The 25,799-nt window shown below is 40.8% G+C and overlaps 1 protein-coding gene across 1 annotated transcript in view; it reads right to left on the bottom strand.

Annotated features, from left to right (window-relative positions):
- Positions 1–25,799, bottom strand: part of SIM2 (SIM bHLH transcription factor 2) — a 53,852-nt gene that overhangs the window by 16,437 nt on the left and 11,616 nt on the right. Inside the window, exons 4-7 of the mRNA XM_005526563.2 lie at positions 19,348–19,456; positions 7,076–7,161; positions 3,791–3,990; positions 276–382 (exon numbers count right to left, since the gene is read on the bottom strand). Of these exons, the coding sequence (XP_005526620.1) occupies positions 276–382; positions 3,791–3,990; positions 7,076–7,161; positions 19,348–19,456 (502 nt within the window). The remainder of the gene's footprint in view (positions 1–275; positions 383–3,790; positions 3,991–7,075; positions 7,162–19,347; positions 19,457–25,799) is intronic.

Below are 25,799 nucleotides of genomic sequence, written 5' to 3'. Positions count from 1 at the left end.
CCAGCCCTGCCCTCTGCCACTGGCAGCCATTCCCTGGCTCCTGGCCCTGCAGCCCTTGGCAATTGTCTCTCTCCAGCTTTCCTGGGGCTCCTTCAGGCCCTGCAAGGCCACCCTGAGCTCAGCCCAAAGCTTCTCCTGGCCAGGCTGAACAATGGCAGCTGGGCCAGCCTTTCCTGCCAGCAGAGCTGCTCCATCCCTCTGCTCATCCTGGAGCCTCCTCTGGGCTCTCTCCAGCAGCTCCAGGCCCCTCCTGTGCCCCCAGCCCAGGTACTTACACAGGTGGTGAGCGTATCGCAGGTGGAAAACGTCACAGCCGTGGACGTGGTGGTACAGGGTTTTTTCTATCAGATCCTGGGGTTCATATCCAGTTAATTCTGTAACCCTGGGAAAGGAAAAATCTGCAATAAACAAAATCTCTAGGAATATTCAGTTTCATTAACCCAACATTCGATTGTGCCAACAAAACGGTGCCCGAAAGCTGCGGGACGAAATGTTAGTTTTGGAAACAGAAACCTCACCCTTACAAGAAAAGAAACCCTTTCAGCCCAGCCAGAGCAAGGTGCAGCTTTCCCCTGTACACCCAGGCAGGAAAAAGAGCTCTTTTACTGATTTCCACCTTGGGCTTTTGCCACTGCCATGCAGGATCCTTTGCACAAAGTTCCACTGGAGGAGCTGCTCATGAAACAATAAAACCTCTCTTGTGGGCTGCTGACACATTTTCATTTGCTTTTGCAAAAGTACGAGTGTAGAAGGTGTGTTGGGCCACATGTGATCATGGCCTGTGAATAACTCCAGCCTGGTGCCTAACAGGAGAAAAAAGCAGGAGCTTATTCCAGCTGAGAATGTGGAAAGACAAGGAGGTGTGAAGACCACAGGGTGAGGAAAGGAAAGCTGAGGCAAGACTTCAAAAAAAACCTAAAAAATCCCAGAAGTAGAAGAATGGAACGAATTCAAAACAGCAGCATCTCTGCAGATGTTAAAGAATCAAATTCAGAGGTCAGACTTCCATTGGGTCAAACCTGAAGAGTCAAACCTCATGTTTCAAATGGACTTTTTTTTATTTAGTTGAGGGAAAAATAGTCCTTCAAGTACAATGTGCAGCTCAGCCAGACTGTGGCTTGTGTACCCAGGGGTGTTGGGGTGGCTTTGTGATGTCCTGGGCTTTCTTTGCCTAAAAAAGGCAGATCAGTAAGGAATGTGCACATGAACAAGTGACACTGTCCCTTAGCAGGTAAAATTGTCCCTGCTGAGGATCCACTCCTGCCGCAGCAGATGCATCAGCACATTTTAATTTAATTAATTAAAGTTTTACCTAGCTCTAGCCTAGGCCTGTGGAGTGAAATATTTATTAAAACTGGAGTCCTAGGGGTGCTCTTGGAGGTTGTCCTCCTGTTTAGATTGAAGGAATCCAGTTTAAATGTCCCAAGCCTCTTCATGCCATGAACTGAGCGGGGATGGTCAGGACCCAGACTCCAAAAGGATGTTCCTGGTCTGAACTTTACCACTGGAGAGGATGCACAGCACCAGAGAGAGCTCAGCAGTGTCCACAGAAATGAACAGGGGGTCCCAAGCAATGCCTGTCCTTGTGGGATTGCAGATAATGTACATTTTGATTTGTGTTTTTTTAAAAATTTTGTGACTACTGTGCGTCTTCTGTACTCATACCCTGACTCTTGCCAGCCCAGTGGACCCCAGGGACTGAGGATGTTCTGCTGGAGAGGGGTGAGGGCTTGGATTCTTCTGAAGGACAACAACATCAAAATGCCTTTGAATAGAGGTTTGTGTTTCTCCTCTGCAGGGTGTTCTCCTCCCAAATCCTCACTGAAGCCAAGCAGGATCACAAAACACTGGTGGAAGATCCTGCTCAGGTTTCAATTCTCCTTCTGACTCCAGTGCACTTCAAACCAGGCTGGCAGCTCCATCCTGCCCCTTTGGTGAGTACAGACACAGCTCATCCAAACCCAACCAGAGCACCACAAACCCGAGCCAGGGGCTCATTTTCCCAAAGGTGCAGCCTCACTTTGAAGATGGTGACAAAAAAAGCCATCACTGACTGTTCCTAGGGCACCCAAATTTTGGGAAAGCTTGACTCTGGAAATAAACTTAGCTGTTTTACTTCCTTGACATCAAATCAATCCTTCAACCAGCCTGGGCACTCCAGGTTGTGCTGTGCAGGTGACAGGACACACAAGGAAGTGTCACCCCAGTGATCAGTTCTGGTCTCTTGAGCTCTTCAAAGGCTTTTTAAACCCCCTGGCAATGAATGCGCCATGAAAATCAGAGAGAGCAGCTCACTTTGGAGGGAAGTGACTGTCTTCTCCTCCCAGTGACCTCAGTGAACCAGCTTCTGTGTGGTTTATGTTGTGTCAGGTGTCTAGAAAGGGATTTTGAGCTGCTCCTTCCCACGGCTTTCGTGCTGTCTTCTGTGACGGTTACATCTCAAGATCCATCCCCTTGCATGGAAACCAGAGCCAAGCCTGAAACCAATTTTTCCTAACTCCTAACGTGCCCCTGTTTTGAGCAAATACAGTTTGGTTTGCTCAGCTGGGAGAGCAAAAGGCTTTGGTGAAGCTGAATTCCCCTGCTTGTCCCATGTGTGGATGACACCCATCTGCTCCTTGGTAAACATAGCTCTGCAACAGCTCTGGGTCTATCCCTGCTCCTGTCAGCACCTCTGCTTGCTCTGTGGCTTTTGAAGACACTTCTGTCTCCAGGCAGCTCCTTCCAGGCACATCATTCCCTTTTCCTCACATGCAAGGACGTGTTGCTGAACCCCTCGTGCTCCTTTGTAGCCGCAGCACAAAGCGACGCATGCCAAAAAATCAGGAAGGGTTCCAGAAACAACGAATTCTTTGTGTCCCAGCAGCTGATGGAGCCACTGTCTCCTGGGCTGAGCACGGAGAAAAGACTCTTCTTGCATGGTGGACCTCAGCTCTGTTGGATACAGAGGTTTTCTCCCACATTCACCACATGAATGTATTCCCTGCAAATCCAGCCTGTCAGGAAAATGGGGAATGTGGGACACACAGGAAAGGAGTTTTGAAGGATGATCATTTTGCCAATAGTTTGTTTGTTTGGGATTTTCCCTTCAAGGTCTCCTGGACTGCACTGGATAAAGTATTGTATCCTACAAGGTACCTGCTCCAAAACCAGAGAAATTAATTTCAGTTCTGGTTCTGTGCTCATCTGAGCTCCAGCAGCTGAAGTGAAGGCAGGGCTCTCCTTCCTCAGCTGCTCTTCCCAAAATTTTGTTTGAGAAGGTCCTGTTTTTGTGTGTAGCAGCCAATGGAATTCATTTCCATTTGAACAACCCCATTATTAGTGTTGGTTTCAGGTTAGAGCATTACACTAAAAGACAGAACTCTCTTTCCCTACTGCTCTCTCAAAAGCTTTCTGGGTATCCCCAGCTGGTTTGACCTCAGTATTCCACTTTTGGGGTTGGTGTTTTCGGGCTTTTAGGTACATCCTCCTTCCTTTTTGCTGGCTTTGTGTGGTAAAATTTGTGTCCTTTCAGGTAAAAAACTATCACTGCTCCTGTGACCAATCCTCACAGCAAGAAGCTTTTAGCTGACCCTAAAAGCGCAGGAAACTCCAGCTTAAATTGGACAGGCTCTTATTTCTTGGCATTCCAGACAAAGTCTGGTCTATCCCCCTGCCTGAAAGGCTTTGAAATCTCTGAGTTCCAGATCTATTTTGGACTGCTCAATTTTTTTCACGGGTGTTTTGCCCCGTTGGGAAACCGCGGCAGTTTAGGTGGACGCTCGATGCCAGAGATGAAAGAGCTGCTTACCTGGAATCGAGGAATATCAGTTTTAGGTCCAAACTGGCTCTGAACATAAACATGTTACTGTGGAGCTTGATCTCAGTGATGGCACTGGGAGGCAAAGATTGCCCCACGGCCACCAGCCCGACGATTTGGTAACAGGAATCGTACAGGGACATATCCAGCATGTACTGACGGATCTTCAAGTAGCCACTGCAGTGGATCACCTGGAAAAAGGGGAAAATGCCCTCAGGATCTGATGGAAAAGCCCCAGAGCTGCTGCCCACCCAGTCTCAATGGGCTGATAAACACACACTCCCCCATAACATTAAATTTTTGCCTGTTGATTGCTGTTAATTTGTAAATAGAGATTAAGACTCAGTAAGCGCAGTTTTGTGTTTGCTGACAACGTGGTTAATCCAGTATTGAAGCACCTCCTCTCTGGGGACTGCCTAATTGCTTCCTAATTAATTCTTTAATCTCCTTGATACAGATTTCTTGTAGACACAGCCAGAATTTCTGTTCATTGATTAAAAAAAAAAAATCTGGAAATCGCTTTTTTTTAAATGTCATTCTCTCTCCCACACACACTCAAAGATTAATAAAAACATTTTAACGAGTTATTATTCAATATAATATAATATAATATAATATAATATAATATACTATACTATACTATAATATGATATGATATAATATACTATAATATACTATAATATACTATAATATGATATGATATAATATAATATAATATAATATAATATAATATAATATAATATAATATAATATGATATAAATATTAATAAAAACATTTTAACAAGTTATTAATCTGATGTAAATAAAAGCACTTTAAAAAAGGCTTTTGAAAAACCTAGTGGTTATTGATGCATCACAAAGCAATAAAAATTAACTGATGTTTATGCAAATGCACAAGAAATGAGTTTTAAGTTCTCTGCTCAAGTTCAGAGTGTTGTTTTGGTTTTTTTTTTTGACCTGTGACCAAACCCAAGGTCCTGAGCTCAGATTTCGGGATCCTTGTGTACAATTGCTGTTCACAGAGGTGATAATGACAGTGTTAGACTGTAAAAATTCAGTGTCAGCTAAGGGGAGGGCGAAATGTAACCTGGGGACTATTCCAGGCCAGAAGATTTATTTAGTGTGGTGCTGGTGTTCAGAAATCATCAGTGCCCCTGCCAATTTTCTGGTCCAAGGAGCAGGAATATCACATCCTTCAGCTGAATTTCTCTGTTTGACTGGCTTTTAACTGAAAGGAATTAATTTTCAGTGTATTCAGTGCTCTAAACAACGTACCAAACATCACCTGGAAATGGGCTCCTCCTGCTTAACCTTCCTCCTCTGCAGGGATTGAAATGTTTAGCCAAAGCACAGTAAGAAGATCTCTCAGCAGATTCTCAATTCCCCCATCACTTGGTCCATGAGTTTTTTCTGTGCTTCAGCTAATGAGGTGATTTCTTAAAAATTAAGTCCTGACTTTAAGCACAGTCAAATGGAATAAATTTCGGCCAACATCTCTCCAGACAGAAGAATCCTTTGATTTTTCACTGTGCAAACTTTTAATAGTGAGCCAAAGAAAGTGATGCCTCTGATTAACAGTGATAATTGGGAATTAAAAAACCCAAAAACCCCCCAAAGCCACGTGGAGATGCCACGACTGCAAGCTCTACTCCTTTAGCTGATTTCAGATTCAGCTTTGGGACAGAACCATTTTTGCTGGGGAGCAGCTGAGCAAACAGGGCTCAGTGTAATGAAGAATTATCAGTGCAGCCAGGTAGGGAAGAGTGCAAACAGATCCATGTCTGCACCTTGAGCACATTCCTGCAGAGCTCTGCTCCTCTTCCAGGCTTTGCTTTTTTGGGTTTTGAAGGACTCTGAATGAATCCTCACCAGAATGAATGAAAATGACCCTCCCTGGTGGGGGCAGAGTTAACCTAGGCAGCTCAAAGAGCAGCAAATGCAAAGCTGAAAAGAAAAACTATCTGTAAAGCTGAAAGTAAAAGCTACCTGCACATCTGAAAATAAAAACTACTGCAAAGCTGAAAATAAAAACTGCATGTAAAGCTGAAAATAAAAGCTACTGCAAATCTGAAAATAAAAACTACCTGCAAATCTGAAAAGAAAAGCTACTGCAAAGCTGAAAATAAAAACTGCCTGTAAAGATGAATATAAAAACTACTGCAAATCTGAAAATAAAAGCTACTGCAAAGCTGAAAATAAAAACTGCCTGTAAAGATGGAAATGAAAACTACTGCACATTTGAAAATAAAAACCTGCAAATTGGGAAATAGAAGTTACTGCAAAGCTGAAAATCAAAAACTACTGCAAATCTGAAAACAAAAACTGCCTGCAAATCTGAAAATAAAAACTACTTCACATTTGAAAACAAAAACTGCCTCAAATCTGAAAAGAAAAGCTACTGCAATTCTGAAACAAACAACTGCCTGTAAAGATGAAAATGAAAACTACTGCACATCTGAAAATAAAAACTGCCTGCAAATTGGAAAACAAAAGTTACTGCAAAGCTGAAAATAAATAAAAGATGTTGCAAATCTGAAAATAACTACCTGTAAAGATGAATATAAAACTACCGCACATCTGAAAATAAAAACTACTGCAAATCTGAGAGTAAAAGCTGCTGCAAAGCTGAAAATAAAAACCACTGCACATCTGAAAATTAAAACTGTCTGTAATACTGAAAATAAAAGCTACTGCAGACCTGAAAATAAAAACTACCTGCAAATCTGAAAATAAAAGCTACTGCATGTCTGAAAATAAAAGCTACTCAAATGACAGCTGTTATTTTATGAACTCAGCATTTGTCATGGTTTTGATTTTGTGTCATAAATAAAAACAATCGAACAAACTGTGAGATTTATAAACAGAATCTGCTGGTTTGGTACAATTCCACCCTGAGGTGATGGCAGTGGTTGGGTTTTTTTAGTGTTGAGGCCAAGGAGGTGCCTTGTGCAGCTGGGTGGGATGTGGAAAATTTCCAAATTCCCGTCTCCTGCCTCAGCTGTTCCCCATTCCATGGGGGAATAAGACCGGGCTGTGTGCTCTCCTGGCAGCTCCAGGGCTGGGCTCCAGATATAATTCCCAGGGACCAAGGTGAGGGAATGTGCCACAAAGTCTAAATTTGAAAAACTGAGGGCAGTTTGGGGACCTTTTCTGATTCTTTCTGTCACAAACTTTGCTCTCAACTACAGATATGTAAAAATAAAACCCCAAAACAAACACCTAAATAAATAAGCTTGTCGATTGTTAAATATTGGAAAAGTAATTTATAAACATTACCTTGTAGCCACTGCACGTCAGCCCTGCATTCCTCTTGGCTAGGACACATTTCATCCTCAGGAAGAAGGATCTCTCGATTTCATATTCTGAAAGCACAAAGCACGCTGCTGATTTATTCCTGAAGATCCCAAATCTGCCCATAACTCTCCCAGAGGTGTTGATATCTGAACTTTAGGCAGAAGCAGAAATCAGCCATTCTCCTTTCCCACCCCTGCCCTCGGGATTTGTTTCACCTCCCTGTTGGGATTCCCTGGGAAATTTGGACAACTCTGCACCATTAGGTCTTCAAATTTCTGCTTTTACCACCCTCCACAAGGAGTTCCCTTGTTTCTAAACAGCTGACACCAGTTCTGCTGGGTAAAGGGAAGGAAAAGCATCCTTTGGAGCCTAGGGAAATGAGGGGAATCTCCAAAATCACAACAGAATGGGAAACAAGAGAATTCCGTGGGTTTGGAATAATTTGAGTGCACCTGGCTGGTCGTGTAATGTTTTTTAAATTTTTTTTTTTTGTTTATTTTTTCTCTCAATTTGGCTGCTGTGCTTCTTCTGCACTTCTTTTCACTCCTGGATTTCTCAGCTGCTCTGAGCTGAGCTCCTTGGGGATGTTCCCTCACGGGGAGTCCCGTTCATCACAGCCCTCTGGGTCAGGACACAAACTCCAAAGCCTGTTGGGATTTTGTTCCTCGTGTTTATTAGGATGTTATCACAAAACTTGGCAGGTCTCTCCAGACTTTCTGCACAAGTTTAATTCACCTCAATCTGGTTCATTTTCTTCTGATGGTACAGAATGGCCTCACTTGTGCCTCACTTTGGCTTTGAAGGCACAAAACGGCCCTGAACCACTCAGTTCTTTTATCTTTATACTCATTCTTACCCAATTAAAAATAGACATGTAAATTATTTTTCTTAATGACCCAATGACCCATCACCTGAGTGCTGCACTGTGACATTTTCTATCCAATCACTCACTATTATCCAAAAACCTCGAGAAGAAGAACATGAGGAAGAAAGAAGGCAAAGAAACAACATTCTAAACCTTCCATCTTGTCTTCTGCTTTCTAAACTATTTTAAACTTTAACTTTTTCACCCAGTGACTTAAGAAAACTCTCTACTCTACACACTCACACTTTCAGCTTTTCTGTCTAACTTTAACAGTTGTTTTCATGTGTCACCATGAAAACATGCTCATAAATTTTCATGCTGTATGAAATTCAGTGTTTTTCTGGATCTCAGAGACAAGGACACACACTCTGTGTCTCAGACTCCAACAGGTCGTGCCCAGACCTTCTGGGCTCCATGTGCAGTGTCATGACCTGACTTCCAAAACTATCCTGGGGGGTTGTTTTTAAACAAATATCTTCATGGATAATCTCCAAAAAGGTTTAAAGTTCATTCAAAAAGGTTTAAAGGTCATTGCTCAGGTGTACACAGACTTTCTGCTGTGGATATGAGGCAGGAATATTCTGATATAATCTGACATTATTATCTGTAATGGTAATTACTCTCAATAATGGTTCAGACATCACAAATAATTCTGATTTTTTATGGAAGGTTGCAGTTTGGCAGAACTATTTTAGGACAAGGAAGAAAACCCATTTGGTCCAGCTGTGAATAGGAAAATCAGGGAAGCAGAAGAGTTCTGTGCTTTGTCCTAACTCCCCACAGGGTTTTAACCAAAATCCACTATCATCAGCCAGGAACTTTCTTTAATTTGATTTAACTGCTGAGTTTTACTCCTGATTTTTGTGCCTCCATCACCCAGTTCACCCCTCCTGGCCACACACCTGCAGTGGTTTGAGCACCACACGACTGCCTGGAACCAACATGTTCTCTATATTAAATCCTGGGCTTAAAGGTCTGAAGATACAACCACAAAAAAAGGGATTTAGAAAGGAGGGGAAATAAATGTTTCCTGAGCATTTAAATTTCCCATTTATCTCTCTAATTAAAATTAGATCTCTATGGGGAAAAGCTGGCACTTGAAGGAGCTGCCACATCCACTGCAGAGTTTGAAATACAAATTTATACATTGTGGGGATGGGAATGCACACAAACCCCTCCCATAATGACCTGGATGTGCAAGACTATGAATTAATATCCATAATTAATTAGTTTTCATATTAACTTTGTCAGTGTGACCTCCCCCCTCAGTACCCCTAAAAGCAGCAGAAATGGACAGCAAAGCACTGAACTGAAATTAAAGAAAGAACTGAATTAAATTTGTAACTGTAAAACTTCTTGAATGGGAAATAGAGTCCTGGAATCCTGTTGGATGCTGCCACATCCATCGGGAGAAAACAAAACTCATCCAGGCTGGAGCTGATGCAACAAAGGTGATGTAGAAAATGGGGTACTGAGAGGTTTAGCAAACAAAGAGGGAGACACTGAATATTAAAATAGGAGAAATCACAGTTAAGTTTAGAAAAAAAAAAATAAAAAAGTAACAACATGCAGCATCTAGATTTAGTATAAAATTATTTCTGTCACTGGGGTTTCTTTCAAGCAAATGTGTGAGCCCAGAGAGAATTTGGGCTGTCAAGAAGGTAAAAGAAAGAAACCCAATGAAGTGCTGCCAGTTCTTAAAGGTCAGGAGATCTGTGGGTTAAGCACATAGATATGAAAGTCAGGAGAGAAAATAATGAATAATCAAATGTTATGCATGAACCACAATGTAAGAAATGCTAAAGGAAAATAAACATCTTAATTATTAGTGAATATTCATTTAATAACTGAAGCTTGGCCACTCTAATTATTCAGGAATATTAATAATCTAAATGCATCATTGGAAGTGATGTGAACACCTATCCTCTGAGTGTTATAAAATGTTTAAAATCCTATGTATAAACTATTCTATTCATTATAGAGAAAAGGTGACACCGACATGTTGCAGACATCAGCTGATGAAGGATGAGAACCAAAATAATCCCAAAGAGAGCAGAAAGCCTTGCAGAGATATTCCAGCTGCAACTGGGTGATTCTTGTAGGTCACTTCCAGCTCAGCTATTCTATTCTATTCTATTCTATTCTATTCTATTCTATTCTATTCTATTCTATTCTATTCTATTCTATTCTATTCTATTCTATTCTATTCTATTCTATTCTATTCTATCCTATCCTATCCTATCCTATCCTATCCTATCCTATTCTACCCTATCCTATTCCTATTCCTATTCCTATTCCTATTCCTATTCCTATTCCTATTCTTTCTATTTCCATTTTCATTTCCATTTCCATTTCTATTTTTATTTCTATTTCCATCTCCATTTCTATTTCTATTTCTATTTCCATTTTCATTTCCATTTCCATTTCTATTTTTATTTCTATTTCCATCTCCATTTCTATTTCTATTTCTATTTCCCTTTCCATTTCTATTCCTATTCTTATTCCTAATCCTATTCCTATATCTATTTCTTATTTCTATTATTTTAGATTTCCCATCCCTGGCAGTGCCCAAGGCCAGGCTGGACATTGGGAGCACCTGGGACAGTGGGAGGTGTCCCTGCCATGGCTGGGGTGGCACTGGATGAGCTTTAAGGTCCCTTCCAACCTAAACCACTCCATGATTTTGTGATTCCATTAAATCAGGGCCCATGTCCATGTCCAGGGTGCCCATTTCAAATGCACCACTGTTTATTTTTTACCCAAATCCATGTTTCCCTTACCAGACTCATCAAAGTTTTTCTGTTCTAACAATTATTTCTATTTGAATCGTTATTTCCCTATTGCCTGCTCAGCTTACAGAGCTCCCTTCCTGAACTGATGGAGCTGAGTAAATTCAGTAAAAGCTATAAATGAGGCAGAAATTAAATGGCTTCATTCAAATCCCAGCCCAGATTTGTCCAAACACCCTCCCAGAGCTGAAACACAATGACCTGGGAGTAAGAACACAGAAAATCCATGCTGGTGTGGACACAGAGAAGTTGTGTTTCTTTCCCAGAGCACCATTTCTACAAAGTGTGTCCTCTCCATTAATCCCTTTTCTTTTATTAGCAAATCCTGCAATGCAGTTTGACTTTAAGGCAAGAATAAACCAGCTTTTCTCTATTTCACAGATTTGTATGTTCCTACTCCCATAAACAGAATTAATGTTATGGTAAAGAAAAGGACTCTGGATATTTTGGATAAAAAATTCGTGCATTTGTTCACTCCCATTGCACAACTGCCAAGCAGGATTCTCCAAGCATTTCTGTGAAATTATGGTTTAGTTTATGGAAGTCAGCATTGCCCATCCCTAGAGGAGCAACTCTGAAATCCATCTTTGCTTTCCAATCCATCTTTAATCTCTTTTGACAGAAAACAGTCGCAGAACCCTATGGTTGCTCAGTGGAAGGAGAAGAAAAAAAAGATCACCATGAATTTTTTTTCCCCACAGCTTCACCTCTCATGCCTTTGTTTCCTCTGAGGTGAAAGCTGCTCTTTTATCTCCCATTTCCAGATTTTGACATTAGCAAAATATGACACTGCTCTGCTGCAGAACCACTTTATAAATTAATATTCCTAAAACTGCCCATGTGTTGCTTTAGGAATGGGACATCTCATCTGGCACTACACAAAAAAATAAAAAATAAAAAAAGTGGAAAGAAGCATTAAAACTGGGAGCTCTTGGCACAGGCAGTGATTTGTGGCTGCTCCACAGAGCAGCTTGGGTGCAACCCCAAATTCCAGCTCTAGTGGAGGAGATGGAAAATGGAAAAGACAAGAATTTTTAGAGCAGTGGCCACCTGATTCCACCTTCCCTCCTGTGCACCTTGTGCCTGCCTGGAGCTGCTGCCTCCCTCTGGAGATAAGGCCATGTGTGATAATTACTGTGTGATAATTACTGTCCCCATGTCCCTGCTGGACTGTTCTACCCTGGAAACACAGAGAACAAAAATCCATGTCTGGATAATGCCTCCCTGCCCATCCCCCAGACACTCTGCACGTTTTTGTCCCTTCTAGTTGGTTATTTTTGTTGGATCTGCTCTGCTCTAGGAAGTCACACGTGCTCTGCTGTTTTTCTGGTGGGATCTGCAGAGCATCTGGGTCCCAAACAGCCCAGGGAGGATCTCAGCTTGTCTCTGGTGAACACAAAGTTATGGATTTGTGAGAAACAGGAAGAATTCCAGAATCCCAGAGTGGTTTGGGTTGGAAGGACCTTAAAAATCATTCAAGTGCCAGCCCTGCCATGGCAGGGACACCTCCCACTGTCCCAGGTGCTCCCAATGTCCAGCCTGGCCTTGGACACTGCCCCAGCTGCTCTGGCAATTCCATCCCAGCCCCTGCCCACCCTGCCAGGGAACAATTCCTGCCCAAGATCCCACCTAACCCTGTCCTTTGTGAGTTTAAAACCATTCCCCCTTGTCCTGTCCTCACATGCCCTCATGAAAATTTCTTCTCCAGTTCTCTTGGAGCCCCTCAGGCACTGGAAAGGGCTCTGAGGTCTCCTGGAACCTTCTCTTCCCCTGGCTGAGCAGGATACAGGACGCGACATCTTCCATCCCTTAATTCTGAACAAGGGTGACACCAAATTCCAAACCAGAAAAGAAATGTAGGGCTCATACAGAAAGAGCTGCCTGCAAAACATGGTTTTGAGATAATCCTAGAAGGTGGAAATCCAGGATTGGCAAAAGGGGCACCTTGATTTTCCCTGGTAATGCTTTGCTGTGGCAGAAAAGCATCCAGTTCTGTTTTCAACCCATCCTGGAGCTCCAAACTTGCACAAACTCTCCAAATTTCCCCCCCATTTGGGCAGTTTGTTCTATTTCCTGCCTGTGTTCGGAATCCTGCCAGTGCTGCAGAGGGGAAATTCTCTTTTATCATTGCTGTCATATCCAAACTCAGCCATTTACTGACATACACCAAAATTCTCCTTCGCTCCTCTAAGTGAAGCTTCCAAAGTTTTCTTGGGGAAGGAATTCAGCAGGAAAGCAAAATAACAGATTTTTATAGTATGAGACACTCTGCTTTGGTATATTTTACTGTTAATTACCAATGAAAAGAGATGTTTTAATGAGTTTTCAGCAATTTTCTCTCTTTTCCACTTTCCACAGCAAAATTTATAATTATAATTTGCAATTAATAATTTATAAAATGATAGTTTCTTTGTTTCTCAGATTTAAAGAAAACAAACAATGGTAATGGGATCATATTAAGCCATCAGTAATGGTTCTCCTGTAAACTATTTTTAAATTAATGAAAATTAAAATGTCTTTCAATGTTGGTATTTTGCCCATGTGCTTCATAAATTCATGTAAAAATCATCTTGCCAGATGCAAAATTTTTCTATTCCCTCCTTTAAATGTGATGGGAGGGAGGGTGGAGGAAAAGTCTGCACAGGGATTTGCTTCTTAGCTGGGGGAAACAGCCCTTAAAGCATCAAGTGGAGAAAGGCTGACATAATGTATTCCACATTCCTCATGCAGCTTCCATCAGGTTGTAACTCATCATTTCAGAATTATCCAGTTGTTAGCAGAAAACTGGGATGGCTGCAGGAATTTTCACATTTCTTTCCCTGCTCTGGGGAATGTTAAGATGCTTTTAGCGTGCCGCGCCTCGCTGCGTGAGTCAGCAAAATTTGGGAAGCTATGGATGTGTTTTAAAGCTTTCAAATCCCAGGAAAAGCATCTGAAAGCAATAAGAGACACACAAAGTCTGACTGCAAACACACATGGAAGGGCAGCATTGATTAATTCCTTGTTCTGGTTAACCTGCAGTGCAAATATTTTTTTATTTTCTTGTTTTCTTGCTTTTAGCAGCTGCCAGGACAAGAGATGGATGGTTTGGGAAGTGTTGCTGCTCTGCTGCAAGCTTTAAACTCTGTGTTGTGCACTGGGAAACAAAGATTTCTGCATGAATAGTTGGTACAGGGAGACAGAGCAGCAACCCAGACATTTTGATTGTAACATCATTTGAGGCCTTAAGGTCCTGGTTGATCATGTTCATCCCAGCTTTTGTTGGCATTCCATGGTTTTCCCTTCAAGGACCCTGCTGGTGGGAACTGGATGTGATCAATAATCCTGGAGCAGCCCTCAGCACCCAGTCCCTGAAATCCAACCCCAATTTCATCCTCATCCAAAGTGCTCATCACCTCTGCAGAGGGCACTTGGTGGCATCGGGTCACAAACCCAAACCCCTGCCAGCCTTGTCCCCTCCCCGTGCCAGAGCCAAAATGCTTTGCTGCTGAGCTCTGGTGGCTTGGACTGGCCTGGATATTTGGATTTAAGTTCTGTGTGAGGAGAGGAAATGGGCAAACTCCTCACAGACCTGCAGGAAGTTCTGGAGCTGCTGTTGATGGGCCTCAGCCCAAGTGCTGGGGGTGCCACAATAGAAGAAAGATGGAAAAGCTCCCAGAGAGTGCCCAAAGGAGGGACACAAGGGTGGTGAAGGGTCTGGAGGGGCCACACAAGGAGAGGGCACTTGGAATGTCCAGCTGGAGCAGAGGAAGCTGAGGGGAAACTCCTCAGGGGCTGCAGCTTCCATGAAGGCCAGCTCTGATCTCTGCTCCTGGCACAGGGACAGCAGCAGGGAGAGGCTGGAGCTGGCCCAGCAGGGATTTAGGTTGGCTTTTAGGGCAAGGCTCTTCTTTCCCCAGAGGCTGCTGGCACTGCCCAGGCTCCCCAGGGAATGGGCACAGCCCCGAGGCTGCCAGAGCTCCAGGAGCATCCAGGGATGCCCAGGCTGGGCTTGTTGGGGGAGCTGGGCAGGGCAGGGTGGGATTGATGATCCTGAGGGATTATTCCCACTCAGGATATTCCATGACGAGCCAGAATTTGGCAGGGCACCACAACCAGCACCTGGCAGCTGTCCTGCAATAAGGAGGAACCTCCAGTCAGTCACAAACATAACTTTGCAGGACTCAGACACCGCTTTTATCTCATCCTGGTTTAGGACAGAGGACCAGGAAGGCTGATGTCAGCAAAGCCAGGCTGAACACGGAGTGTGAAACTCCAGCTTGAATCCTCACAGGCACCAAACCAACCCCAAACACACTGAGGTGCTGCTGACCTGAAATACCTGAAGCAAAATTTAGCAGTGAAGTCACCTGAGATCTGAGCACAGCCAGCACTCACAACTTGGAACAGGTATCAAAATATTCTCCTCTTTGATTTTACCCCTTTCCTATTTTCCCTGCTAACCCACTGCAGCTGAAGAGAATGGATTTGTTTTGTTACAAATAAAGCCAAGTTTGCCTGAAGACTCAGGTGAGTCTGAGTTTGATTTGCTGAGCCATTCCCAAATTTTAATGTTTATGTGAGGGAGATTATTCCTTCTCCCCACCCAAAACACCCTCAGCTGTTGGCTTCTCTCATAGCAAGGGATTTGCACCTATTGCTTTACATTTTCTATGCTGGTCATGCAAGTAAAAAGCAGATTAAAGACTTTTTAGGTTTGAGCTGAAGCTCTCCAAATCCTCCACAGCTGATGGGGTTTATGGTTTTCATTCACCTGGAGACTTAAAAGCTGAAGGAGAATTAAATCAGAGGAGTAACTTGCGTGGTTCAGGTTATTAAATATAAATTATTAAATATAAATATTGAAAATAATGTTAAGTGTTAATATTAAATATAATATTTAATGCAAATATAATGTAATTATTGAATATAAATATCTTCTCCAAGTCTAGGAATCCAAAGTAGATACTGCTGTTTTGAGGTTTTTACCAATTAATTTCCTCTGCCATGCAAAATTTCATACAAAACACACATAAAATGGACCAAAATCTGAAATAATTTTCCTTATTCCTGTCCTAAATTTTCTCATCAAAGGCTTTTACTCCTGTGCTGAGCTCAGTAGCTTCCCATTGCCTAAATTCTTTCTTCTACAAAGACCCCCAGCCTTGATCTGGAGATGTCAAAACTGGAAGAAATCACTGCTTCCCTCAGAATATTTTTCCTGTGGCTAATCAAACCCCCAGTTAAAAATGTGTGAATTATTCTGATTTGAGCTTTAGTAGTTTCAATCCACAGATGTTGGTCCTTGAAATATTTGGGGTTTTTTAATCCTAAATCCATAGTTTAGTTCCCAGTATTTTGTTTCTTTGGAAATTTGGACACACAGTAATTAAGTCACCTCTTAATTCCTGAATCCTGGAATGGTTTGGGATGGAAAGGACCTTAAAAATCACTTTATCCCACCCCTGCCATGGCAGGGACACCTTCCACTCTCCCAGGCTGCTCCAACCCCAATGTTCAACCTGGCCTGGGACACTTCCAGGGATCCAGGGGCAGCCACAGCTTCTCTGGGAACTTCCCTCATCATATTCCCAAATTTTATTACCATTATTATTGCTATGAAGTCCAAACTTCTGGAATCATGTGATTATTTAAGTATTTCCCCCTGTCTTTTAGAAAAACAAATTATTTGCACTCTGTGTTTGAAGCTCTGCCTTGTTCTACATGAAACATGAGGAAGCCCAGGGCAAACTTAAAAAAAATTAAATATAAGAATTTAAGAATGTTTATGATTTATAAATCCCAGGGCAAACATAAAAAAAATTTTAAAATTAAGAATGTTTATGCTTTATAAATAATACAGTTTTTTTTTAATAACAGGGTGATTTATCTGGAGAAAAACAATGTGACAGTGAGGATTGTTTAAAGAAATCCACACACTGTTTGATTTTTGCAATAATTTGCATTTCCCTGAGAACAAAATAAAGAGGCAGCACCCAAGTTTACAAAAACTGTAAAACCAGAGGTCAAAAATAATCTGTGCTCTGGGCTATTTAATCCCAGTAACAAAATATCACAAAGCACAGATATTGTTGACATTTGTGATTTTATTCCTCTCAAATCTTACCCAGCTACAACTGCTGGACTAAAAATGGATATCAAAATCTGAGCTTTAGCTGAAGAAAACATCTTGAGCAAGGTAATCATGAGCCAAGCTGGAAATTTGGGATATAAAAGTCTGTGTCTGCAGTGCAATACTGATTTTATGCCTAAACAATGCCCCAGGTTGGAGAAATGTGTGAGATAATAAAGTTATAAAAGGAAATTTTTGATTCTGCCCAGTGACTTGATGATTCAGGTGTGTTTTAAAAGATTAAAAGAGAGAAAATCAAACTGAAATGGCAAAAAATGCTCTTTAAAATAGTCTGGTTTCCTCTTGGGTTTTTTGTTTGTTTTTTTTTAATCAAGCCACTTTCTCTTCACTGTCCTTTAATTTATTGGTAGAACCCTATGTTTTACTTAAATATTGAAAATATCTTCTCAGATACAGACAGAAGTTGCTTCGTTACTGTCATTTATTCAATAGTTTTTAAGTCTTCACTGGATTAAATAAAAAACTTGCTTTGGTTATTGCAAACCAGGTTATACCTCAAGATTTTAATGTATAAAAAACTGTAGGATAGGGAATTAGTGGCACAGGGAAGATAACAGTAAATAAATATTTGTTCTGTTCATTTTAGAAAGATTTAGCTGTAGATTCTGGATATTTTAATACACCCACTCCATGCATTGTATGGGGAAGAAACACAGAACTGAAATAGAATAAAATAATCCCTAAATAGAGCAGAATTCCTTTCTTTATCTCCTCCAAGCCTGGGAATCCTAAAGAGATGCTGTTGCTTTGAGGTTTTTAGCAATTCATTTCCTCTGCTGCACAAAACTTGATACAAAACACACAGAAATGGACCAAAATTGAAAATCATTTTCCTTATTCCTATCCTAAATTTCCTTGTCACTGTAGGGTGAGGCAAAGAAAGCTGCAGAGAACGAGGAATTTATCTGGGAAGAACAGGAAGAGCTGTGGGATTATTTGCTTTTGGCACAGAAATTAATCCCAGTCAGTTGTTCCTGGCTTTAAATTTGTAAAAATCTGCAATAATAAATTGAAAAATATTCAAATTTGAAGGAAAGCAGGAGACTGCTGCCATTGCCAAGCCAGTAGGTATAAAAATATCTCACTACTAATTCTGGATATCAGAAAACTGCATGAAAACTCTTGGATTTCATAGAATTATTGAGGCTGGGAGAGACTTTAAAGATTATCCAGTCCCACCATCCAAATCACCCTTAAGTCATTTACATCAGAGGTGTCTCTGTTTATCAGTAAGCTGGAAAAAGGGAAAAAAATGCTGTTCTTTTAAAAATATTGGTATTTTTTAAAAAATTCTGACAGAGGAATGAACAAAGTATGAAAAAATCATAGAGAGGATTTTGAAAAAAATAAGTTTCCTTTCCAAGACACCAAGGGAGGTGTTTATTTTCCAAGACAACCTGTTTGGGAATGAAGAAAAGAGAAGGAAACTGAGAGAATTCTTCCATTTTCAGCATTTGGAGCAGTCCAGGTGCTCGCAAGCAATCAAATTCCCTGAATTTAGAAGGAACACAGTTCTGCTCTGCTGGAATCACAGAGGTCAGAACCAAGTACAGGCACCAAAACTGAAAAAAAATTAAATTGAATTCTAAACAAAATTGTAGCAAGAACCCAAAATTCCTGATGTGTTTTAAGAGCTGTGCTTTGAAAAGACTGACAAAAACCGGCAGGATAAATCAATAAATCCAGCTGATAAATCAATTATGAAATACAAGTGGAAGCTCCATTGTGATGGGGCCAGATTGGTTCTGATCTTTGAAGATTCAAAGAATTGCCCCAGAGGAAACACAAACTAAAGAAATGAGAATATTTCTGTTCCTGACACAGCAATTGCAACACTGGTGACAACTTCACACACAAAGGGTGGTGTCAATATTTCTGTGGCTGTCAGCAGGATGAGAGGACGTGATTTTCCTCCAAAAGTCACTTTTTAAAAGAGATTTTCTAAACCCCAGTCCTTTACCAAACCCATTTCTGCTCTTCCTACAGTGGGGAATATTAAGTCTGAGGTTTTTTTGCCCAAGCTTTGGATTTAACAGTTGTTTTAAAATATTAAAAATATCCTTCAATTTCCCGATTACCTGATGTTTTGTTAGTTCTTTTCCCACTCTGACCATGCAGCTGAGCTGTGCACAACCAGGCCACCACAAGATTTCTGCAGCCTCAGCCATGATGACAAAATAAAAGAGATGAAGTGGCCACTGGGCTGAAGGTAAAAACCTGTTTAAAGTTTCATGGCATGAAAGGCATTATTTCATTTAGGTTACCTGATTCCCTTTAGTAGAACAACATAAAATCCTGGATCACACTTTTGAATTCCTGCTGCTCCCCCATTTGAGCTTCAAACAGGATAAATATGAATTTATGGATTCATGGAATGCTTTGGGTTGTGATTTGTTCCATTTCAGCCTTGGGATTGGGGGGTTTTTTTGTACTTTTTCACTGTGTTTTGATCCCAGATGTTTAATACCTTGCAGGAGGTGAGGATGAAGAGGCTGGTGGGCAGTGAGGACAGCAGTCATCTCATCGTGATCTGAGGGGTGGATATACTCGTAAATGCTGTTTCCAGTCAGCTCCACCTGGGGATAAAACATGGAATAAAAACAGCTGGATCATTTTCTGCCCTCAAACACCCTGCACTCCAGTTCTGAAACATGAGCTGGGTGTAGCAAAAGCATCTCCCAAATCCACAGCCATTAATCCGAATTAATCCTTTCCTCAGCAGTGATTGATATTAGAGAGGTTTTTATGGGAATTTTGGGTGTTGCATCAGAGACAGAAGAGCTCCTGTTAGGGCTGGAAATGGAGTGATAAATTAGAGCAGCTGTAGAAATGTTAAATTGCCACAAACGGGAAGAAAACTCTGAGCTGGATGAATGCCTCTCAAGAAGACAAATATTAAAATAAAAATTATGTTCCGCCAGGTTTTCAGAAAGTTTCACCTGCTCTCACACAATTCCTTTGTGTTTTCCCACTGCCAGCAGGACAAGGGCTCTGAGAGAACCCAAAAATCAGATTTCCATGGATTTACACTGCTCTAAACAAGCACAAACAGTAAAGATCTGCCTTAAATATCCTGTATTCCCTCTCCTGGCCTGAGCTTTGCCTGCATGGGATGTGCTCCTGCCTTTGCCACTGTTAACAGAGGCACAAAACCCAAAAAAAGCCTCGTGTTCTGCATGTCCCCCTGCCAGCCCTGTTTGTCACCCCCAAACCCACCAAGAAAAGCCCCCAGAAAGCTGCAGGAATGGATTTAACAGGGAAACAGAACAGAATTCCTTTCTTTATCTCCTCCAAGCCTGGGAATCCTAAAGAGATGCTGTTGCTTTGAGATTTTTAGCAATTCATTTCCTCTGCTGCACAAAACTTGATACAAAACACACAGAAATGGACCAAAATTGAAAATCATTTTCCTTATTCCTATCCTAAATTTCCTTGTCACTGTAGGGTGAGGCAAAGAAAGCTGCAGAGAATGGGGAATTTATCTGGGAAGAACAGGAAGAGCTGTGGGATTATTTGCTTTTGGCACAGAAATGAATCCCAGTCCGTTTAAAATTTGTAAAAATCTCCAAAAAAAGTGAATTGAAGAATATTCAAATTTGAAGGAAAGCAGGAGGCTGCTGCCATCGCGGTGTTTGAAGTGAGTGTCAGGCTGGCTGATTGTTCTAAGCTGCCTGATGTGCCTCGGGCTCCCCAGATCAGAGGCAGGAGAGGTGAAGTGATTTAAGACATTCTTCTGAGCCAATCCTGCTCGTTTTGCTCAGATTGTGAGTTGTCTTTTCTTTGGAATAAATGAAGTTGTCTGCCCCCACAAAGCAATCTGGTTTTTTTTTCTTCCTGAAAATGTTCTTCATCCTTCCATTTTCTGCATTATTCATGGAATGTCCCTTCCCAGGGCTGTGCAAACTCGGGTTTTTTGGGGTTTTTTTTCCCTCCTAACCTCTATTCCCCCACTGCTCCTTTCCAGCAGCCCCTCCCTGCAAACACAAAAACATCAACAGTGATCTGATATTCCAATCAGACTGAAAATCCGCTGAGTTAGGAAAAGAAGTGGGGAAAACAAAGAGGGAAAAAAGGGAAGGGGAGATGGAGAAGAGAAAGAAAGAGATGGAGAGAGAATAAAAGAGAGAGGGGAAAGAAAGAGAGGGAGAAAGGCAGAAAGAGAAAGAAATAAAGAGGAAGAGAGAGAGAAAGAGAGAAAGGGAGAAAGGAAGACAGAGAAAGAGAGGGAGAGAGAGAAAGAGAGAGAGAAAGAGAGAGAAAGAGAGAAAGAAAGAGAGAGAAAGAGAGAAAGAGAGAGAAAGAGAGAAAGAGAGAAAGAGAGAGAAAGAGAGAAAGAGAGAAAGAGAGAAAGAGAGAAAGAGAGAAAGAGAGAAAGAGAGAAAGAGAGAGAGAAAGAGAGAAAGAGAGAAAGAGAGAAAGAGAGAAAGAGAGAAAGAGAGAAAGAGAGAAAGAGAGAAAGAGAGAGAGAAAGAGAAAGAGAGAGAGAAAAAGAGAGAGAGAGAGAGAGAGAAAGAGAGAAAGAGAGAAAGAGAGAAAGAGAGAGAAAGAGAGAGAGAGAGAAAGAGAGAGAGAGAGAGAGAGAAAGAGAGAAAGAGAGAGAGAAGAAAGAAGAGAGAAGAGAGAAAAGAGAGAGAGAGAAAAGAGAGAGAGAAGAGAGAAAGAGAGAAAGAGAGAAAGAGAGAAAGAGAGAAAGAGAGAAAGAGAGAAAGAGAGAAAGAGAGAAAGAGAGAAAGAGAGAAAGAGAAAGAAGAGAGAAGAAAGAGAGAAAGAGAGAAAGAGAGAAAGAGAGAAAGAGAGAAAGAGAGAAAGAGAGAAAGAGAGAAAGAGAGAAAGAGAGAAAGAAGAAAGAAAGAAAGAAAGAAAGAAAGAAAGAAAGAAAGAAAGAAAGAAAGAAAGAAAGAAAGAAAGAAAGAAAGAAAGAGAAAGAAAGAAAGAAAGAAAGAAAGAAAGAAAGAAAGAAAGAAAGAAAGAAAGAAAGACATGGAATGGGGAAGGAGATTATTTACATTTCTTCATTTATATAATTTTCTCTAAAGGTTGCTCTAAAAAAGCTCTGGCTGCTCCTTTTCTGGCCAGACACAGGTGGGGCCTTGCTGCAGGAACACCCCACACCCCAATTTTTTGTCAGGGAGGAAGGAAAACACAAAATCTCACTGAGTGATGCCTGGAAAATGCTTCTGTTTATTTATAATTACAAGGGGAGGAACATCCTGCAAATGTCTGTAGGTATCTTCATAAATATCCTGATCACCTACATAAAAAAACAATCTGAAAATTCTTCTGGTGATGGACATTTCATTTTCAGAACATGACAAAATTGCCATCCTGTGCTAAAAAAGGAGCATCACTTACAACCCTCTTCTCATTAGTTTATCTTTGATTAAAAGTGATTTTTTTCCCCCCTGAATGTTTTGCCCTCGGAATGAAAACATTTTTAGCAGAGAATTTAACTTCCAAAAAGAAAAAAAATAAAATAAATAAATTAATGGATGTGTATAAATGATCTCTCCCTTCAATTTAGAGACTTTCTAACATAAAAATCTCCAATCAAGCTGACCAACCTCATCAACTGTAGCTGATGTTTTCTCTTAAAAAGTCAAACTCATGGATGTCTCTTGATTTTCCACAACTCTTCACCTCTTTTAAAATGATTCCTCATGGAAATGCACGTTTTCCCACAGGATTCAAAGGGTCAAAGGTCATGGTTTTATCCAACATTTCATTTCTGCCCAAGGGTTTATGTCCAAAACTCCAAGCCTAAAATTCTCTGTGAAATAATGACTGGTTTTCCTTGTTATCAACACAGAAAAGATTTTTTTATTCTGATAGGTTTATTTGCAACCCCAGAAAAATCAGCAGGAGGTAAAGGCACAACACTGACCCCAAAATTGACTTTAAAAATTTACTTGAAAACATAAAACCACCAGCAAAGAGATGGGGGCAAAGCCAGAGTCAAATAACCAAAATATGGATTATTTGGAATCTCCCCCCTGCTAGGCTGGGCACATTCAGGCTCTTTTCAAGCCTACAATGAAACTCTGAAAACTTTAAAAATATATAAATTATACAGCTCAATTCATAAAGCTTAAACCCTGTGCCTCAGGTTAATAAAGCAGTTAATAACTGCTTGATGCAAAAAAAGAAAACTTGATTAAAAACTTGATGCAGTTTTTAATAGCTGTAAATACCAAATATCAGCATTTCCTACTAACAGGAGGTTTATGAGGAACTCAGATTTTTTTTTTCCAGCCAAGGAATGATTCATAATAAACACACAGGACTAAAAAGGTGGATTCTAGAGTAAATAATTACATATTTTGCCTCTCATAGACTCATTGAATGAAAGCAAAATAAACTCCTGGAAAAGCTCAGATATTTGTGGTTAAATATTTCAAGATTTATCAAAAGTCAAAGATTAGCCTGGCTCCCTCTTGGATCCAGAAAACTGCTGGAATAAGCTCCAGACCTTCAAATTAAATAAAAATTTGTCTTTCTCTATTGTTTCACAAGAGGATTGTCCTCTCCTTTTTGTGCCTTTGGACTCTGAGAGGGGTAAAAAAAAAATATTTGGGGAATTTGAAGCTGTTTGTTATCCATGGAAAAAAAGAGGCAAGAAATTGGCTGTCCCAACCAGTCAGAGTCAGTTCATCCCTGGGCTGGGGCCAGCTGGGCTGGAGGAGAGGGTCCTACAGCAAAATTTACAATTTTTCCAGCTCCAGCTGGGAGCAAATCAAACTCCAAAGCCACAAATGAAGTGGCAGGGCCACAAATGAAGATGTAGATTTTTCAGAAACTCCATTTCTGAGGCAAAGTCGTGCTTAAAAACAATCCCTAATGCTGGTTTTACATTTATAACCGGTTTAGCCAGCCCAGCTTTTCCTCAAGCTCTGATTTCTTCCTGCTGAGGTTCAATTCAGCAGCAACCAGAAGATAAAGGCCACTGTAGGAGGCCTCCAAAAATAGTCTGCAAAAATATTTTTAAATGGCCTTTTTATTCAGTTTAAACATATGTTTTTAAACAAATGGCACTCGAACTGGAAATTGATGTGTGGGCTACTTAATTGTCAAATTATTGAATAAAAAGGCTTTTCTGTGCCCACTCTGAAGGGTTTTTTACAATCAGCACCACTCTGCTCTCAGCTTGTGTTGGCTGCAGCTCTCTGAGGGCATTTGTTGGAAATAGAATGTGGAATTATGGCTGGGTGAATTTACCTCTCCTGCCCAGTCCCATCCTCCTCGATGTCAGTGGCAGAAATCCCAGGGATTTCCAGAGGAGTGGGAACAAGAAGTCCTTTGGAGGCCCTGGGAGCTGACAGGAATATCCCAGGGTTAATGGATTGATATCCTGGTGAGTGGGAGCAGCCCAAAATTAATGCTGCTGCTGCTTAAAGCAAAATTATCCCTTCAAAAATAGGATATTGAGGCAGGGCAAGAGCAGATTGATGATAAATCAGGATGAGTTGCTAACTGGGGGTCTTATTTATAAATAAACCCCTGTGCAGGGTGAATTTTTGTGTTTTGAGAGCCCCTTACATTTCAAATCCCACAGATTTCAAACTCAGTTATTTCAAATCTCTGCTGAAATGAAAGGTTTGGGATTTTGCTGAAAAAATCCTTCAAAAAGCAACTTGACCAAACCTGCTGATTTTCCTCAGCACCTCTTGCACTAAGAATTTAGAGATATTTCCATGCACATGGAATTGAGTCAGTCCAGATGAGCAGGAGGGATAAATTGGATTAAAACTTGCGTGACACTGCCAGTCCCCTCCTCCTCCATGTGCCAAAGCCTGCTTGGTGTCCCATTGATCCCATAATTCTTTAATTTCTCTAAATAACTGGATAATACTGAGACCTGCAATATCTGGTGGCTTGATATTCCTCCAAAAGAGCAATTTCTGGGAAAAAAAAAATGGAAAATCAGGGAGCAAACAACACAGGACAGGGAGTTTCTGCTCCAGGATGGATGGATGGGAATGCTCAGTGCTTTGGGATAATGGCACTGATTAAATGTTTAGATTTGAGCAGGCAACATCATGAATCCTTGCAAAAATTCAGAGTGAGAGAAACTCAGGTTGAAACAGGAGTAGAAAATAGGGCCCTTCTGTAGGGAAGCTTATTTTCAAGGAAAGTCATATTTAAAGAACTTTGGACTTGAATTAAATGGTATGAAACAACTAAAATAAACCTTAACAGAGTGAACTGAACAAACTGAACTAAGAATGTTTCCTGCTCAAGTTTTTAAAATTAGCAGGTAAAAAGAATTAAAGGTAAATGGCCATTTATGGTGGCTATTTATTCCCAAAGTGACTTTTTCTAAAGACATTAGAGAAACAGGAGTTTAGAAATGGTTTTTATGGGTTTATATCCTTGTTTTCTCTACCTCTTGAGTTCTATTTTCTCTCACTAATTCTAATATCACAGTTATAAACACACATCCAAAGAACTCCACGTATTTTTCAATTTAAAATACTGATTACTACAATAATTAAGGTACAAAAATAATCCCCACTATTAAAGCTCCCCTCTCTGTCCATTGAAACAGCCACAGGATAAATTAGCCAGATACTTTCAGAATATTCTCCTGTCTCTCACTTTCATCTCCTCATTCTCCTCCCCTCTGCTGTTTATTTATTAAAATACATCAAATTTATTTATTTATAAATGTTTGACACACAACTGAACACTTCAGTTTCTTGCAGGTCTCATCCAGGACCTGCTGAAATTAATGAGGATTTTTTTTTATGCAACTTTGGCTAACTTTAGGTCAGGTGAATTTCAGCTACAGACAAAGGTAGAGAAAGTCACCTTCTACAATAAATTCAGGCTCTTTGCCTGTGCCTATCCCAAGAAGGAAAAAAAAAGAAAAAAAATTAGAAATGTCCATCTAAGAGGAAAAAAAACCCCATAAAACCCTCTCAT

This window comes from Pseudopodoces humilis, chromosome 2 (genome assembly GCF_049639895.1).
Source record: "Pseudopodoces humilis isolate 2021_Gansu_Grassland_sample_001 chromosome 2, ASM4963989v1, whole genome shotgun sequence".
NCBI lineage: Eukaryota > Metazoa > Chordata > Aves > Passeriformes > Paridae > Pseudopodoces > Pseudopodoces humilis.
The sequence above is the reverse complement of the archived record's forward strand: the minus strand, read 5'-3'. Positions and strand labels throughout refer to the sequence as shown.